The following is a 14671-nucleotide window of genomic DNA, read 5'->3' as shown; positions in this document are numbered from 1 at the left end:
GTGCATAATGATATCGCAGTGTATTCTGTATATCATCACTTTAAAAATTTTAAACGAATGTATACAATGTATAATATATAACTACATGTAGACCCGTAATAAATTTCAGTTGAAAAATAATATTTAATTTAAAAAAACAAAACAAAAAAGAGTGGATATTTATAATTGTTTGGTATGATATATATATATATATACATTATACGGCCTAATGAATTCCGACTAGGATACCCGATCCTTTATTTCGTTTCGGGGTAAACTGTACATTCGTATAACCAAATCCTTCGTCCTTATAGACCCTTAAAAAAAAATAAAAAAAAAATAATAAACAAATCCCAGGACCACTGCTGTAGACAGCCGGCGGAGGATTATCCATTTATCCGAGTAAGTCCGCCACCGTTCGGACATATGTTATTTATTATTTGTTCGTCATATTATATTCCTACAAAATATCTTATAATATATTATATGAGTATATGACCCTATCCCACACACTTGGGACGAGTTATATTTATAATATATACGAGTAAACCGATATTCTCTATACGCATATTGCAGCAGGTATGTACAATACCACAGCGAAGAATCAATTGGTTTTCCACTCAACAAACATTGTAATTAAATATTTTCATGCGTTATAGTATACGCCGTAGATGAGGTACGAAAGTTAATTTTCTATCTCGATTGCGCAGTCTCCTCCTATAATGCTCCCAAATTCCGTAAATATAGATAGATAACGCTATCGATAATAATACAACAGTTATCACATTGCTAATTTCTACAGCACAAACGATAAATGTTAAATTATAAAAATACATAATTGTGGTTTTTAAAAATTGCTAGACGTATGATTGAAATTTACGTGTAAAGCCGAGTCATTGCGCTTTGGATTCTCGTAGTCCGTAGACCACGTAATATGAACCTAACTTGCCTAACCTTATGATAATTGGTATCTTAGTACATGCGTACTATTAATTATTTATTAATCGTTCATTTGTAATTTTTGATCTCAGGTCCGGCACGTTGAATGGTGTATGTCGTCTTCGGCTCAAGGTAAGTCAAACATATCGTTTATTTAGTAAAGTTTTGGACAATAAATAGAATGAGTGAAAAACTTGTTGTATTATTGGAACTTAATATTTATAAAATTATAACATTATGAATATGAACATGCTTTAATTTTACACTAAACATGCAAAGCTATAATGTGACATTTTTTTCAAAGGAGATCTTTATTTATTTAAATTGAACGTTAAAAAGTAAAATGTTTAAAAATAAACACTTAAAAATCAAATTAATAAAAAACATAATTGCTTATTTTGTATTTTTCTTCAGATTTTAAATTGTACTTCATTTTTCGAAGGTCTATTAGGTACTAAAAAAAACTTGAAATTGTCTCTTATTTATTTATAAGTCAAATCCTCTCTAATTTGTGCATACTGTTTAAGATGAGTACACTATACACTATACAGCTACATCATACTATCATATCTAAATTATAATTATTAAATAAACAAATTTAATAAGATTAATATTAAAGTAAATGCGTAACATCGTATGGTACCCTCAAAAGATATTAAAATGTATACAGTCATGAGGGTAGATATGACCAAGTAGTAATGTTGCATTAGTTATTAGCTGTATCGACGTACGTGTCTAATTAAATAGGCGGTCGTGTGCGATTATTTTTTTAAACCACATTGCAGAGATTAATTAATTAAACTCTGTTTACACGCATGTCTGACCGAATAATGTGGCCATATGATTAGAGTCGCACGCGTGCGAGGCACCTCGCCTTTGTATACAATAATAATAGTAAAAACCAAATGTCGAGAAAACCAAAGATGAAAAAAAAAATGTATGTTTTTGTGTAAAAATTAAAAATAAATACTTTTATAAAAAAAAAATACCTGTTTACTACTATTATATATAATACATAATAATAGTACTGCATGATTATAATCAAATTAAACAATTTTTATGTTGAAATTTAAACATTTCATTAGAAATTAAATATAAATAGTTAAAATAGTTATAAATATATATAAGTGTGTGTGAAACACATTTTTTCAAACTTAAATTATCATAAAAGTTATATTTACCTTACAAACAAACAAATTGAACTATATTCTGAATAGTGTTTGCTGCATGAAATTGGCGTCATAACTACGGGTTGCATTTAATATTAATATATTTATACAATTTTGAACATTATGAAATTGTTAAAAATTTTATTGTAACAATCGAAAAAAATTGATTAATTATGATCTTTCAATACAACACCGTGTAAGTTTTCATCACAGACGTCAATTTATAATCTATTGACCAATTTAAAGCATATGCTTTAAATTACAATAATCTACAATATTGTTATTCTAACTAAATTTTTTTTCATAAATAAACTATAAGAATGGCATTGTATCACCACTTGTCATTTGCTGAACTGACAAAGATTAACGATATTGATATTTTTGTATAATATTAAGCAAAATTTACAAAAGACCGTTATTCGTTTCATTATGCGTTGTAAACTTATATGGCTACGGAGTGTAGTTAGATAGTCAATACTAATTATGATCATACAATCATATGAAAATTAAACGAAATGTATTGTATTATAATTGTATTATTCTAAAATCTGATCGTCCATCGGATCCTGATGGTAATAAATGTGCTGGTCAAGTAATAGGTTTTGGTCGTTTCATACACCTTATTATATAAATCTAATATCCAAAATGAAACTATTAACAGGACTAGAAACCTGGAATGTCGAAGCTTTTATAACATGTGATAAAATATATTTCATGCTTCTTTTTATCTCAATATACATACATACATAATACATATATATATATATGTATATTGTATAATGTATATATTATAAACCTAACTACTGATATATTATATCCGTATAGTAGAAGTAGTGAAATCAACAATATTATCGTGGTATAACAACTTTATTATGTATACATGATTAAACATTTGAGTAGTTAGAAATATCAATCATCACGTCAAGTTGTGAGTAATACTAAAATAACATATTTATTTTACTAACGATGTTAAGTTGGGTAATATTTAGGTGAGTAATCCCCACCAAGTCCTTCCAATTCACGCTTAACACTCTATTATAATAGTATAAGTATTATAATGTGTGTACTTAAAGAACGTTTGATGATGGTGTGCGCAGATACTGAGATAAAGTGGTTGGATGCGGCTAGGAAGTGCTGCGATGTGGCCAGGTCGGATGGCTGCCAATTGTCCTGTTTGGACCGGAACGCCGGGTCCCGGTCGGTGCACAGGGACTGCCAAGATGAAACAGATTTCTTCAATTGTCTGCAACATCAACAGGTAAAAGTGTCACTTGTTAAGTACCTACAACCATATTATATTCACAGGCGTCACCTCATAATTTTTTTTTTACACGAATTGACGAATTTATTATACGTATACATTAAAATTATATCTTATAGGTACATCGATTAATGAATAGAAACAACTACTGGCCGTATATAAATAAATAAAATAATAATCATATACTTTAATCATCACTTTCTCATATAAAAGGTGAAATTATTTTTCTGCATCTTCTTTCTCATTTTGTGAAAATATTAAAAATATTAACTTTTATTCATGATATTAAAAAGAAAAACAAAGAATATTAAAAAACTATAGTGGCATAATGTGTCAAGAAAATAAGTAGTTTCAGTAATAATAAATTACGGTTTTAAGTACGGATCTATGAGATGTATTTTATACTTATAAAATTATTTTGTTGTACATAAATCAGCTGGTATATATACGTTTTACTATAGGAAATGTAAAATGAACCTTTTTTAATTTTTATCTAAAAATAGGAGTTCGATTTTCTTACGAATAGGAAAATTTGTCGATATAGATATCGATATAGATTTTATTATAAATGATATGGAAATTATACATGTTTTATCGTTTTCATATAGAGAAAGTGAACTTTGTTCGGAATAAACTAAAAAATGCATTTTTACTAGTTCGTATAAATTATACAAAAGTTAATAATATCTAGGTTAGATAAGCTAACCTAACCTAGGACTGTATATGTGATGCACTATGAATGTTTTTTTTGCAATATATGCATTAAATATTGTAAGTATTAAATATCATGCAAAATGCAATTAAAACAATTAAAAACACTTGCTTTAAAATATTCATTTTTCTAAAAACTATTTTACACCAAGCAAAAATAGTACCACATTCAGTTCACCGATCTACTAATTATAAGTAAGCAGAAATATTTTTAAAAAACATTTATAAACATAAAATTTATGTATTCAGCTTAAAAACTAAACAAAGACTTAAAAAATGTAAAATAAATGTGTTTTCTAACGTACCTAATGTATTATATCACAATATATTTTACTAGATGTACATGTTATATTGTGCGTTTCTATTATAAAATTTAATTTATTATTATCGTTATAAATATTAAATTTTTGATAAGTAGATGCCTAAAATTATATCCATCCGATTTCGCATTTTCTGCAGTGAGATACTGGTTAGTTATTATTTGACAGTCTCTCGACCTACTATATTATACAGACGTACGCAATAGTTACATGCGTATAATGTTGACCAATCGACCGTTCGATGTAACTTCATCGCATGTATTATTTTAATACTCTAACAAGGTCGGTCCAGTGATAAGTTATAATTTATGTAGGTACGAAAATACGCAATTAAAAAGAAGGGTATAAGAGAAGATTTCACGCGTTTGAAAGCGATACTCGTCGCCGAAGATTTGCAGATTACCACCGTGATCGAAAAATAAAATAAAACATTGCACCTGCCGTTGACCTGATGGGACGGTTTTTTTTTTTATATGTCTTACTAGTTATTTCTGCCATAAACAACTCCGTTCTGCAATGATGTCGTGTTCGACGGCAGTTTATTGTTTTCATCGTCGACACACATTATAATTTATAATAAACATTGAAGTGTCCCTATCATTTCGTAACATACAAAAATGTTGCAGACTGCGTTGATTCGGACAGACATTTTATAATATTCGTTTTGGATTCCGTAGATCGAAAACAGTAATTATTGTTTCTCGGATAAATGCCCAATATATATCAATAGGTACGCGGGTTTCTACTTTGTACGTACAATAATGTCTTTAAAATTTTTATGCCGTTACGCGTATTAGGTAAGTTATGTGCAAGTATAGATAAAAAATCAGATGCACGCCGTTGTGCAGGTATGCATAATGTATTATATCGTAGTGATTCACTAGTGTTTTTCGATTTTTTTTTTCAATTTATAAAAATAATACAATACGAGAAAGAATTATGGCTGTGTAAAAGTAAACGTTTTCACATTCCTTAAAGTTTATTTCAAAACAACCACAACGATTTAACGGGATTTTTATTTCGGTACATGGCAAACAGCAGTATAGTGCGTCTCAATAATCACAAATGGTTCATTACGTTGTCGGAGAAAAATAATTATACAGAGTGACTGAAATTTATATCACATAATTAAATAATCTATTTATTATTAAATGTCATAATTTAAAAGTAAACATAACCATTATTATAATTTATTATATTCTTACGTCCGTGATAAACTAATTTCGTTTCGACCGAAAAATATTTAAGTTTCTTAGTTGTTATTTAAACTCTTGTTGACACGCTGACAAACAAACGAATCAAGTTCGTAGGAATATATATTATAAAGCGAAGTAGAACAAGGCTCCGTTGATGACTGCTCTCAAAAACATCGTACATGGGTTATTTTCTAAAAACAACTAGGTACAATATTATAATATTAAGATAATAGTGCGAATTTGAGACTATTCGACTAAACGTATCATAAGAATCGACCAAATATTTTGGTCTCTGGTCCATATATATTATATAATAAGACAGCGCTTTTCGTCTGTCAAAACTTTATAACTTGCTATACCATTTAAATAGTCAATAATATCCATGAGCTAATATCGTTAAACAAAACTACATTTTTTGAAAAAAAAATATATATTTTTTACTGCTTTTTATCGTTATAATTTTTTTATTATGTTTTTTTAAACTTTTTTTGTATAATTCCATATTCTCAAGTCGAATAGGTATAGCTGATAGGTTCATACATAAACCTCGAATTTCGTTCTTGTAGTTCATTAGTTATAATACAACGTATAAACACCTATTTAAAGATAAGATGACTCGTCTTAGATGAGCGGCGGTGTGTGTGGGCGAGAGAGACACGAGTGAGAGTGATACAAGAATATCTGAATATCCCATAAAATATTGGTCCGCTGTTTTCGCTCGTATCAAAACTTTTAATTGTATTTTAACTATAGTTGACTACTGGTTAGATACTCGGTTTTTATAAACGTCAGAAAAGAATTCTACTTTATAGTAGTATTAAATTATACGTATTATATGCTGTCGTTCAAAAAGACAAAAAAAAATATTATGCGACTATTAAAATAATCACCCTGTATACAGGGCATGTTATGCTTAAGCCGTGGGCGTCTACGCGAGTATTTGTCAAACTCACTGTAAACTACATATAAATAATATATATATATATATCGTGTATATTTACGCTCGTCGTGTGTTTTGTAGGTCAAAGATACGTGTTGTGGCGACAAAACGGACGCGGCGCAGTGTCAGATCGCGTGCGAGAAATTCCTAGCCAACACGCCATCCATCAACCGACACGCGGCCAACCAGGAAATCCTCGACCTGTGCTCGGCCGACCGACGGGACACTCGTTCTGCTACCACGGCTACTACATCGGTCGAGCTGCACCGCCGTTGTACGCGAAATACGACCGCCAAACGACCGTCGTCCGACGGACACAAATGTAAGTCAGATGGTATTGACTTATCATATTATAAGCATCCAGAACGGGGCGTGGGATAGAATGGAACAATTACTACCTCCCCGAATTTTCAAAATCAGACAAAAAATACCGTAAAAAAGTACCTTTTGTTAATTTATAACGTAGATATAAAATATATATTATTGAAGCTTGTCTTCTTCGCGAAAAAGATGAGCAAACGCCTATATGCGCCTATATACACCGGTTATTATTATTATGATAAATATTTTATATGTTTGCGAAATAATTAATACACTTTGCGATTGGTCACGACGAAATGTTTCATATCATATTGGATTTATAAAAACAATTAGTCATCTTCTAAAGGTGATCGAAAGGGTAAAACAATTATTTTTGGCTAATGTGAAAAAGTTGCCATGACCGAGTACTTGACGATATAAGAGTTTATTCATTTACAGACCTGCACTGTTGCAAGTTGGCCGCGAACACGCAATGTGAACAGGCCTGTCAGGTTAGCTTGCGCAGAAAGTTCGACTCGGACGTCGAGGCAGTTGACAGTTTGGAGGGCAGAGGATGCGGACCGCCGTCGTTGGACGTGAGTAAATTTAGATTTAACAAAATATACCTACAGTGACTTACTCAATAACGCGGTACCCTTAGAATACAACACATATATACTATATGGCAGAATGGTTACCTACACTTACCTTCTAATACGAAGTCTACGAAAAATTCGTGTCAAAGGTTGCCAAAAAGTAAAAACTATATTATTTGCTTTATTTCTGTTTATATTTTTTAACCGCTTTTTAAACACAATATTATAAATTTAATTTTTTTTCTAATAGATCTAGATAATAATATATTATATAGTTAGGTACATGAGCATCTAATTTAATAAGGTGAAAAGACGTCTCGTTTTAAACAGAATTGTCCCTCTTTTGATCATTATATCCCGTTGTCTTGACAAATTTTAAACAGGATTCATCCCGTTTTTAGAATATGATGTTCCCGTTTTTTCATATTATTACATGAAATCAATGTATGAAACAAATTTAAAACTCTTTTATAATCAAAGTTATATGTAACACATTACAGTTTTCATGTTTTCATGTTGATAAGCATAAGACATGTTGTATGTCATATACACTATATACAGTATACGAACTTACGAACTAAAGTATATAATATTATTTATAAATGTTTAATCAATGATTTTTGATAATATATTAAATCGTTTAAAATAAGGTTTCTTTCTGGGGGGAGGATAACAAATGTCCTGTTTTTAATATTCTTAAAATGGTCGCCATCATCTAATAATACATTTAGACATTTATTTCAACTTTATAACGTAGACTTTTGTTGAGTAAAAACTGATAATTTACTTTAAAATATAATTGAAATTATTATATTATGAAACATATTCTTAAATTTACACTGATGGGAAACAAAGTAATAAAGTGTTTTGTTCGATATTGTAAATTGTACTATTTTAAGGAATTTGCTCATATTTTTTAATTAATACAATAGTTAATCGATTATTATTCACTGCATTTTCATAGTCATTGATCAGTGTAAGATAACGATATCTTAAAAAATATTCATATATGAATACGCATAAAAGTTAATATTTTCTTATGATTCTAATCACATAATTTCATTAATTTCCATAAATTATTCTCATCGTGAAACATGTTTTTAATTTTTAAATTAAATAATCTCAACAAAATAAAAATAAAAATATGTTAGATATAATAACTACACATAATAACCGTAAAACATATGTACAAAACATATTTACTTAAGTATATCATATATTATGATTTAAGAATAAAATTAATTAAAATTGTAATAAGAATAAAATAAAATAATTATTACATTAACATTAATTTTATAAATTTAAACGATAAAATATTCTCAAAAACAACTATATTATACCATTTGTTCAATTCGTGATATTATATATTTAAATACCTCGTATATATAAGTATTACAATACATACGTATTAGGTTACCTTACATAATTCACACGTCAAAAAAGTAAAATTCTAAAAAAATATATGTAACTGTGTATGGTCAAAATCAAATCATTCATTCTTTAGTACTTAAGAATACATTATTACAAACATTTTAACTAGGTAATATCTGAAATGTCAAATTTAATCGATTATTCCATTTTAGGACCGGTTTTGGCAATGTTTCTTGCAAAGCGAACGGGCCGAGCAGAAAGATACGTCGGCGCCAGCACCAATGTCACAAATAGAAAAACTCGGCATGGACAGCGTGAAACTACATTGTTGTGATAAGGCTACGATAGCAGGATGTCGCAAACTTTGCTTGAAGACGTTCACAAACGAATGGTCGTCATCGTGGAACGACTTCAATTTCGAATGTTTGTCGCATCCCAGTGAAGAACGATTACTCAAGTGTTTGGATGACGGTAAGCATATTATACATTTCGATTTTTGCAATCATTTATATTTTATAATGTAATTAATATTATTATACTTTACATAATTATTTAACAAAGGCGGCCAACTTGCGGCTCGCGTCTATTTACTTATTATTATGAATTTTAATTTCTTTTTGACATACGAACATTTATAAAAAAAAATTATCAAATTATATGAAGTATAAATGTATAATAATAAACATTTTGGCTCTCGGTATCATTATAATATTTATCCACGTGTCTCGAGAACACATTATTCATGTTTGTCATACCGCTATTATATACAATTATTATACACTAAAGCGCATAGTTTATCATAAAACAGTCGCCAGTAGATTTTTACATATTTCCGAACGGTCTATAGACCGCGTATTCTGTATCGTGATATCTGATCTAGTATAGAACAAAAACCCGTCTACCTATATTTATATATGAGTAAAAAACCGTTTATAATGAAATTTGCTTTTTGTATCGAAACAGTCGAGGAACCGTGCGATCTGGGTTGCGACGGGCTCAACTACTGTACGGCATTCAACAACCGACCCACTGAGCTTTTCCGGAGTTGTTCGCCGCAGACGGACGAAGCGGCTCACTTCGACGTGACTCTGTGGCGACAGCGGGGCACCATCACGCTGTTCAACTACGAGCTACCGCTGAAGAACATCACTAAGTGCATGCCCGACAGCTGGAAAGCAGTTGCCTGCATCCTACAGATACGGCCGTGCACCAGGCAAACGCATGTCAACAAAATTTGTCGGCAAGTAAAATTATGCCCATCGTTTCGGGGCGACAGTTGTATATATAATGCGTTATTATAGGTATTGGACAGAGGTGTAATTTTATTGTAATTTTTTTTTTTTTTACCAACGGGTAGCAAAATCCTAAATACGACCTCCTATAGGAAAAAACTGTACACGTGTACCTACAACAATATACGCACTGTTCTCGAAGACGATCTCAGACTTGTACTATGATATTATAATAAATATTTGCTCCGGATGTCAGTATTGTTTGATGGCCAATTCTCTACGCAGACATATTTAGAATGAAAAAAAAAACTTAACGTGTAATCGCCTAACGTAAATTAGCGATTTAATTGCTTAATACGCGACTAGGTTAATGCGAGTATTCTCAAAATTATTATTTTTTAAATTCGTTGTCGTTTTCAACTGACAAGTCAATTGCCACGCAGAAACGTGTATAGGTTGGAGAAGATACACTTTTAACGAGTAAAAAGTCTATGCTAGACTTTGTGGATAATATTTGCGCGTTTAAATCGTAAGGTATATATATGTATCATTTATTCCTCACGATTAACACGAGATCAGCAACACAGATTTTAATTCCTCCGAACTCAAGACTAGTCATGTTATACTAGCGTTTTGTTTAACAGACCTCACTAACGCATGTTTATGGTGACGACCGAGAATTATGTCAGCCAATCGTCAATATCGCGCGAGATCTACGAATAGTTTATATAAATAACGCGAGTACCTACCTTTAGTTTCTTTTCCGTCAGGTGTGTATGTATGCTGTCATTTTCGTAATTCGACATTCGGACTTCAAACGACCAGAATAGAGACCAAAAAAGTGATAACCCGATAGTTACCGACAAGGTTTTTTTTAACGTCTGTGTCCGAGCGTTACACAAATATAAATTCAGTTGTATCCGATTTATGGCACTCTTTTTGTCGTCGATACAGACTATAAATATCACACACACACACACATATATATAATACATTTTATACTATTTCATACCTTGGAATTTTTCAAATAATTCCAAACTTATGCATACACACACATACACAAAAACGCAGATATTGACGAGCGGTTATGGCGATGTGCCAGCGACGATATTTTATTGCGGACACGCATGTATATCGATGGAAAACGTTAAACGATTCGTATCGATTGGCCACTTCGTGTCGTCTCGTACAATGCCATAAAGCTGTTGGCAAGGACCATAGACGTCTAGCTGTATCGTTCACCACATGGAGGTCTTGATTTATTGTTATTGTTTTGCCAGATCACGCGCTAAATATACGTCAGCCGAACTACTGCACACGACTACAATATTATAGGCTTTTCTGCGCATCGAATACCAAATAACGCGTAACAACCAATACAATAATTTTTAGAAATATTTGTCTACGAGAGTATTCCTTCGTCGAACTCTTATAAGTGTAATCAAATATAATAATATTATTTTAACACGTACCTAACTAAAGATTCGAGGAAAAAGGCAGTGTGACATACTACTAGAAATACACTAATGTATTGTATAATGCGAGCTAAAAAATGCCGAGTTACGATAATATTATTGCAGTAACCTCCTAACTTTCAAATCAAAGGATAGATTTTATCATATTCATTAATGATTTTGAGCGATCGGTTCTTATCATTTTTTCTATACGCCACCGGCATAATAACCATACCACGGGTTGGAAATGCCCTAATCCGCTGGGAAAATTCATATGGTGACCCGAATAATTGATAATCGATTGTTTTTACAGAGATGACTGTCTAGAGCTATTGAGCACATGCCTGGACTGGACAAACTCGGCTCCGGGAATGTCAGCGAACGCACTTTGTGCTCGGCTGTCACCAGACTCCGGACCTTGCGTGCCACTCGGAGCTTTCACGGAAATCGGGGCACCTAGGCTACCGTCGTCGCGACTACAAAACGACCGCCAAACGGATCTCGTACAGCACACAGCGGTGGACTTGCCGGAGGTAACCACACCATGCAAGCGGAATCCCTGTGCACCGGGCTCGGTGTGCCTAGTCAACCGAGGGTGTAGGATTGGCCGGGGGTGTAAGCCGTACAGGTGCGTGGCTGGATGTAAGGCGGGCGAGGTTTCGCACTTTCTCGTGCCAGAAGACTCGTACGCCCGCATACCCACGTTCAACGGACAAAAGGGCTGCGTCAAGATCTGTCTGTGCACAAAAAAGGGCATCGAAAAGTGTCAGCAGGTACCCTGTTCACAGATACAGTCCTGTTGGCTGGTCGGCAAACCGATAGGTGAGATATAAAAATACAGTCTACACATATTACTATGAGCGTATTTGTTATTCCATTCAAATATCCAACATTTTTATCTGTAGAATCGACATGAGACTTGATCAGATTTCCAGACGATATTTGAAAACGATATAATAATCCATAACCATTCTAAAACGCGTTTCAATGACGATAATATTTACAAAATATTACTTTTTAAACTTAGTTTGGCGCAGACTGAGCCACTATACTAATACTTGCTAAATGTTATGTTAAAATATGATGTTCTTCAATACCGAATAATGTTAAGCGCAGTAATAAGATTTGATTCATCATTTAGAAATTTAAAAACGTCGAAAACTCGTAATTTTATGCACAATTTTTATTTATAGACTTGTAAATTTTAAATGCTAACTTGAATAAGTTTTAAAACCAAAAATTGCAACAGTAGCGGTTGTTAATTGTTTATTATTACAGACCACGGATCCACGTTCGAGATGGATTGTAACACTTGCAACTGCTTCGCGGGCGAGATCACTTGCACTAAAAAACACTGTGAACCTACGACTGTCAACGCCGTGTCTCGCTACAGGCACACCGGACTGCCGTGCAACTGCGCTCCGCACCACGTGCCCGTTTGTGGTTCCAACGGCAACACATACCCTAACTCATGCCTGGCCAAGTGAGTGCACTTGTTTCGCCCTCGTAACCGAAAATGGAATGGTGGCGATTTGGGGGATTCTATTGAAATCAATCTATACTCGAAATCTAATTAATCACATTACATTGTTACCTAGGTGTGCCGGCTTGTCTGACGTGGATCTCAAATTCGGTACGTGTTGGAATGACGATCCGTGTGCTGGCGATCACACTTGTCGGTCGGACGAGAGGTGCGTGCCAGCCCGTCAGGTGTGCTTGTCCATGTTGAAGAAATCTTGTGTCCAATATAAATGTAGTAAGCATCTATAACAAAAATAAACAGACAAGTATCAAAACGGTTTTTCGAACCCTGTTTTTTGTTATCTACCGTCGAAGATCGAAATATTTTCTTATTAAAATTTTTATTGATTTCAGCAAAATCTATACATATTTATGTGTTTATAGTACAATTAACGAATATAATATTATACATTTCTTGATAAAATTGAATTTTACAAATTCGCGTTGACAAAATAAAATTTATACTAAACAAACTTTGCGTAAAATAAAAAAGTTTCAAGTATAATAAAATTGCGTCCTATATCTATGATATGTAAGAACTCAAAACAATTTCATGTTCCTCTTAAAGTTTCAGAGAAGACATCGTGTGAGGATGCAGCCAAAGGTGTGGTGTGTGATACGGACGATGGGGAACACCCGAACCTGTGTCACTTATTACGATCTGGCAAAACGTTGGCGTACAACGGCCCATGCCTGGTAAGTTGATAACACCCTTGAACCAGCGATAAGCCATTTTGCTAATTTATTGTCTGACTGTAACGATTTTTTTCCGACTTCTATCGGCTTTTAGGTAGGATGTAATTCGACGGGAAGCGTATGCGGTGTGGATGGCAACACTTATCCATCCGAGTGCGCGGCCTTTGCGGAATCGGCGAGTGTCGACTACTCAGGACCGTGTGTATCTTCCGGATTCATCGGACACAACGGTCGGCCATACTGTGCCGCAAAAGGTGCTGTAAACTGCCCAAAACTATCCCAGAAAGGATGTCTGGGTATCACACCACCTGGAGCCTGCTGTCCAAAGTGCACCGGAGCTCTGCGAATACTTTTCAGGTATGTGTTATATTATTGTGTTTCTTGTTTTAACTTTTCTACGCCCTCGTGTACGCTATTGTTTGACATCGAATGAAAAGTATATACTCAATTCAGAAATTAAGGAATTCAGGTATAATCTATCAGTTAAAAATCACTCTATAAGAACCAATGACTACACTTACATTTATTGCCTACTAGCGTACACAGTAGAGTGAGTTTTCCGATTTTTCTTTTATATTCGAATATTGCTTGTTTGACGTTTTAACATTTTCATAAAAGGATTCTGCATTTTCGATTATGATATTATTAAAAATATAGGACGTAAAAACGTTCTTCTCCTTCAAAAACACAAACATTTACAATCAACAACACTTTCTAAAAAATATAATTTAATATACTCATAATAATTATAATACATGCTTTAAACTAATTTCCAGTCAAAAACAAGTCGACCGGGTGATGCACACGTTAAAAAAGCCTTCAGTGAACGCGCTGAACACGAAGTCTATCCTCCGGGCTTTGGATAGACACGTGCTGGTGGCCGAGTGCGTAGTCCGCGGCCACCTGACCATGTACCAGGACCTACTGGTACTCGTAGAGTCCACGGTCCGGAACCCGACCAGGCTTCAACTGGAGGCGTGCATCAG

The 14671-nt window shown here is 33.1% G+C and overlaps 1 protein-coding gene across 1 annotated transcript in view; it reads left to right on the top strand.

Moving 5' to 3' along the window:
• Nucleotides 1–14666, top strand: part of LOC114129361 (reversion-inducing cysteine-rich protein with Kazal motifs) — a gene marked incomplete at its 3' end in the record, with an annotated part of 36877 nt that extends 22211 nt beyond the window's left edge. Inside the window, exons 4-15 of the mRNA XM_027994080.2 lie at nucleotides 1011–1050; nucleotides 3185–3345; nucleotides 6597–6837; nucleotides 7275–7411; nucleotides 8995–9253; nucleotides 9746–10022; nucleotides 11782–12290; nucleotides 12747–12951; nucleotides 13067–13224; nucleotides 13558–13685; nucleotides 13780–14042; nucleotides 14462–14666. Of these exons, the coding sequence (XP_027849881.2) occupies nucleotides 1011–1050; nucleotides 3185–3345; nucleotides 6597–6837; nucleotides 7275–7411; nucleotides 8995–9253; nucleotides 9746–10022; nucleotides 11782–12290; nucleotides 12747–12951; nucleotides 13067–13224; nucleotides 13558–13685; nucleotides 13780–14042; nucleotides 14462–14666 (2583 nt within the window). The remainder of the gene's footprint in view (nucleotides 1–1010; nucleotides 1051–3184; nucleotides 3346–6596; nucleotides 6838–7274; nucleotides 7412–8994; nucleotides 9254–9745; nucleotides 10023–11781; nucleotides 12291–12746; nucleotides 12952–13066; nucleotides 13225–13557; nucleotides 13686–13779; nucleotides 14043–14461) is intronic.
• Between the last annotated feature and the right edge of the window lie 5 nt (nucleotides 14667–14671).

Source organism: Aphis gossypii, chromosome 1, assembly GCF_020184175.1.
Source record: "Aphis gossypii isolate Hap1 chromosome 1, ASM2018417v2, whole genome shotgun sequence".
In the NCBI taxonomy this organism is placed as follows: domain Eukaryota; kingdom Metazoa; phylum Arthropoda; class Insecta; order Hemiptera; family Aphididae; genus Aphis; species Aphis gossypii.
The sequence above is the reverse complement of the archived record's forward strand: the minus strand, read 5'-3'. Positions and strand labels throughout refer to the sequence as shown.